At 30.6% G+C, this 5380-nt stretch overlaps 1 protein-coding gene across 1 annotated transcript; it reads left to right on the plus strand.

Annotated features, from left to right (window-relative positions):
* On the plus strand, positions 2824–5363 carry LOC104706848 (probable E3 ubiquitin protein ligase DRIPH). Its single transcript, XM_010423077.2, has 7 exons — positions 2824–3045; positions 3525–3624; positions 3796–4180; positions 4276–4745; positions 4845–4895; positions 5002–5080; positions 5155–5363. Exons 1-7 carry the CDS (start codon positions 2937–2939, stop codon positions 5359–5361), a joined length of 1401 nt encoding a protein of 466 aa, XP_010421379.2. The 5' UTR covers positions 2824–2936; the 3' UTR covers positions 5362–5363.

Raw genomic sequence — 5380 nt, forward strand, 5'->3', positions numbered from 1 at the left:
TTACTAATTTTAATTAAAGGCGTATCTTTGACCTAACTTCTCTGTATTTTGTTAATTTTCATGTATGTTTTGTTCAAAATAGAGAAAAAAATATGCATATAATTGTATGTGTCAAATTTCTGAATTTTTCTAATTACTGATATGCATATATATATATATATATATATATATATTTTTTTTTTTTGGACCATACTAATCTTGTGTATTACTATGCCAGATAATATAGTTAAATTATATATATATATATATTTAAATGATGCTAGCTTTCAAAATTACCCCATATTTTATTTGACAATTAGAGAGAAAGTTCACCAATTTGTCTCGTGGCTACAAGACCACTGTTTATGATGTAATATAATAATATTTAAAAATATTTTATGACGTTTTGGTTTGATATAATTAGAGATCAACATGAAAAGTTTAAAATCAATATGTTTATATAAAGAAAAAGAAGAAGAAGAAGAAGCTTGAGAAAAACTACGTGAAAATATTTCTAAATCCTTTTTGTGAAGTGTCTGATTAGATGTCATGCATGTCTAAAATCTAAGCTATTTTACTCTCTCTGTCTCTCTGTCTCTAATAAATTGATGTTTTGGAAACAAATTGTGTTCCTAAAAAATTAATTTTGTAGATTAAAAGACTAAAATAATTTTTCTACTTCATACTTTTTCCATGTGGTATATTATATAGTGGTTTATATTTTCTCTTTTTACCAAAAAATAATTATAAATTAGTTTAGAAATAATTTTTTTAACTTTTTTTAATATGTATGAAAATGTTAAAACATCAATTTATTAGAGACAGATGGAGTATAACGTAATAAATATTTCCTTGTAGATTTTCAAAAAAAAAAAAACATTTTCAGCTATTTTTTGTTCTTATTTTAATATTTTGTGGGCTTTTTTTTGTTTTTATCAACATTGGATTTGAAATACTAGAAAGACCATGATTTTGGGCATTTCCATAAAATGGGCTCATGAGGCTTTTTGTATAAGTTTGCAATTTGTTAAGTGTAATGTACCAAATTTTGAATTACGACATGGCCACTATAAACTCTAGAGTATTTCAATTTAAATTTATCTTGAACGCAGATAAACCTTTCTTTACATTAGCAATTACGTATTCACCATGTTGTTACTATGCTGCTTATCTTGAACTCAACAACTTTAAAGTCATGGCGAAAGGTTTGTGTGTGTTTTATTTGCAAATATTTTTGCAATATTAAACAAAAATATACATAGAAAATTATTGAATATTTACTATTTAGAGATTTTAAGTCAGAGATACACATTTAATTCAATTTTAATATAAGTTTTAAAATGTTCAATTTTCATATGGTGAATACGTAATTGCTAATGTAAAGAAAGGTGTGGTTTCCGTACGAAAATGGTTATTGCAAAATATTAGGACTATAAGTTAATTATTAAATAGAAATTAAAGAGCTTGAATAACAAAATATACAAAAAAAAAATATATGAACAAATTTATAACTCTGTATTTGAATAAATTTGCAGTAAACTTTTGAGTATAAATAAAACCCAATGCATCACTCAAATTATCATGCATATATATATATATACACACACATATTGATTTTAAACTTTTCATGTTGATCTCTAATTATATCAAACCAAAACGTCATGAAATATTTTTAAATATTATTATATTACATCATAAACAGTGGTCTTGTAGCCACAAGACAAATTGGTGAAATTTCTTTCTAATTGTCAAATAAAATATGGGGTAATTTTGAAAGCTAGCATCATTTAAAAAATATATATAATTTAACTATATTATCTGGCATAGTAATACACAAGATTAGTATGATCCAAAAATATATATATATATATATATATATGCATATCAGTAATTAGAAAAATTCAAAAATTTGACACATACAATTATATGTATATCTTATTCTCTATTTTGAACAAAACATACATGAAAATTTACAAAATACAGAGAATTTAGGTCAAAGATACGCATTTAATTAAAATTAGTAAAAGTGGTAAGAAATCTAAATTATCATTTGGCTAATACGTAATTGCTAACGTAGAAAAATGCAATTTCTTTTAAAAATTAGCAATGTTATATATTAGAATATAAGTTGACAAAAATAAGAAAATTTAAAGGTAGAGAGCTTCAAAAATAAATAAATTTAATTTAAAAATATTAGCTGACTTAATACAGAAAATTAGTGTGGTCCAAAAAAACTATAAATGTGTATTTATAAAAAAATTTGGAAAGATTCGGAACTTTTGACACGTAATATACATGCGGATATATTTCTCTATATTGAACAAACATGCACAGAAAATTACAAAATTTTGAGATACACATTTAATTTAGTTTTAGTGAAAGGTAAAAAATCCAAATTTTCATTTGGTGAATACGTAATTGCTGACGTAAAATTAGTTTATGTAATTTCTTTACAAATTTTAGCAAAGCTAAAATATTAAGATATAAGTTAGCAAAAAGAAAAATAGAGAGCTTGAAATGTAAATTATTTTATGAACAAATTTATATCTCTATACGTACTTTGCTTTACAATAAGCTTTTGAAGTATATATTAAACCTAATGCATCACTCAAAATAATCATTGGCAAAAGAATCTTTTTTTTTTGTTTTGTTTTTGAGCCACTTAAGATTATCTTGTTTTTTCACTTTGAGCTCTCTTTTTATATACATTCACAAAACAAACCCTTTCGAAAAAATATAAAACTCGAAACCTCTCTTTCTTACACAATCTCTTTTCCTTTGACAGACAAAAATCCAAAAAAAAAAATCAACAATCTTCCGATTTCAGCTGTAAAGTTTTTTTTTTTCTTCATAGAAAATGCACCATGCTGCTGCGTTACGTGAACGATATATATAGCTAATCTATTATAAATCTCATCGGAGATTTGTGAGAAGTTTTTTTTGGATTGGAGAAGAAGATGCCAACAGTACGAGTGAAGAAGGAGGACGTTGCTCGATGCTTCACATGTCCTCTCTGCACCAAACGCTTCGTTGGTGCCACCACCATCATCGAGTGCCTCCACACCTGTCAGTATAGATGACACTTCGATTTTATTTTTATTTCTCTTGAGTTTTGTGTGATTTTATGGGTTATATCGTCCTGGATTTGATTTGGTTATGTCATATGTAGGTTAGAAATATTTTCATATTGTTTCTGAAACTTTGATACCAATTTTTAAGTTCATCTTTAATTTGGTGAGTAGTGTTGGTTTGTTAAGCTTCCTTACTATGTTGTATTTTAACATGTAGCTGTGTAAATTTTAGGATTACGCTAAGTACTGTTTTGCAGATGAGGGTTTACTTTTACAAGTGGATGGTTCAGTTTCAGTTTATGTCTTTGTGATTTCAAGTTAGTTTGTCTATAGTGTTGTTGTATTTTGGTTTGAGTGTTGATAACTTTGATTCTTTTTGTACATTAGTATATTCTTTGGCTTGTTATGGTTTCATTTATATATCTGAGGCTTTAAGTAAGATGTAACTGGGACTTATACAATTTGTGGCAACAGTTTGCTGGGACTGCATACATGACAAGTTTACAACACAGAAACTGAGAGCTTGTCCAGTCTGCAATGTTGATCTTGGTGGTTTGCCTCTCGAGAAACTCAGGTATAGTCTCTTTTTACCATATTCTCCATATCATATATATACATGTATTTATTTTTAAGATGTGTCTTTGGTGTTCTGGTCTTATTCTGGCTTGCTTACTTCTTAGAATCTGCATATACCGATAACAGGTGTATAACTGTTATGTGATTTGAGCTATCTATGTGAGTGCAGGAAGGATTACGGGTGGATAGAATTGAGGCAAAAAATCTTCCCACTAAAGACAAAAGGTGTAAAGGCAGAACCTAAAACTGTAGCAACCTCTTTGAAATCTTCCAAGAAGAAGAAAAAGCCTCTAACTTCACCCCTGGAGTCTTCATCTAGAGTACCATTCTCACCTGCTGCTCCATTGGAACCCAATGTGGTTGTGGAGGAGAATCACAGACATGTAGTGCTAGGTCTTTTTTGTCAGAGTGCAGCGAAACCGATAATCACGTTTAAGAAACGTGGAAGGAAAGCTTCAGTTCCTAAGAAGAATGATTCGGGAATGGTATCTGAACAGCCTAATGTTAAGAAGCTCCACCCATTTGATCTCAACAACGAACCAGATAACGGACTGGTCAGTATATAATCTATGTATAATTCTTTTTTTAATCTTTGTTTTAAGTATCTGTTTGCAACTAATGTTTACTGTATGAATTGATTCATGTACAGGACGAAGCTGAAGCATCAAGATCTCAAGACTGCATACCGAACATCAACGATGCTGTCGTGCCACTAAACATGAACGATGCTGCTTCTGTGATTGTTGAACTAGCCAATGGTGTTGACTGTGTTGTGAATAGGGAAACAAAGGAAGTACCAGTCCAAGAGAATCATCAAAACACTGTCCTTATCAAATCTGATAGGGATACAGAGGAGGTCTCTGGTCAGAAACTGATGAACAATTCTAGAGGTAAACAAGGATGTGGTCGATCCAGGTCAAGGAAGGAAAAGGGTAAGCAACCGGTGGGAAATGGTTATGGGTCGAGACTGAGACCCCGAAAGGATGGGAGGACGGTTCCTCCAGCAGCTGTTAGTACACCAGAAGTTGCCATTCCCGTGGAAGGGGAAAAGGAAGTTGAAAGACGTGACAGTCCAGTTTTCAAGCCAGTTTGGTTTAAACTAGTGGCTTCAACGACTCAGTAAAGCTTTTCTTTTTTTTCATATCTTTAACCTATATATGATATATTCTGATTATATTTGAAGCGTTTTACGACTCTTTTGATTTGTTCGTTTTACAGCAACAATGAAATGATACTTCCAGATATAAAATCTCCCTACATACGTGTAAAGTAAGTATTAAGTTTCTACTATAATCTCAATTCGTTTTCTGTGTATGTGTGTGTAGGTTGAATGTGTGGTATATATTGATTCTTTGATTTGTTTTTATATTCACAGAAATGGAAACATGACTGTCTCAAATGTCAAGAAGTATCTAATGGTTAAGATTGGTGGTGTCTTTGAAAACGAAGACGAGGTAACTAATATTTTCTCTATCTTTGTCTCTCTCCTCTCTTATCTAATGGTTAATATTCTGACCTCTTTTTGTAGGTGGAGATATGGCTAGGGCATGAGCCACTGTCTTCTTCACTGACACTACAAAACGTGATTGATTGGTGGGTTCAAATAACTCCATTGCCTAAGCGTCAAAGCGCAATGGTTGGAGACTCAGCTGCTGATTTCGTCATGGTTCTCCATTACAGTTTCAAATCTGAGTGCTCTGCCTCTGGTTCTGGATCTGGCTCTGGCTCTGAATAATTCTTCTCAGAACATCAAA

This window comes from Camelina sativa, chromosome 1 (genome assembly GCF_000633955.1).
Source record: "Camelina sativa cultivar DH55 chromosome 1, Cs, whole genome shotgun sequence".
Taxonomy (NCBI): domain Eukaryota; kingdom Viridiplantae; phylum Streptophyta; class Magnoliopsida; order Brassicales; family Brassicaceae; genus Camelina; species Camelina sativa.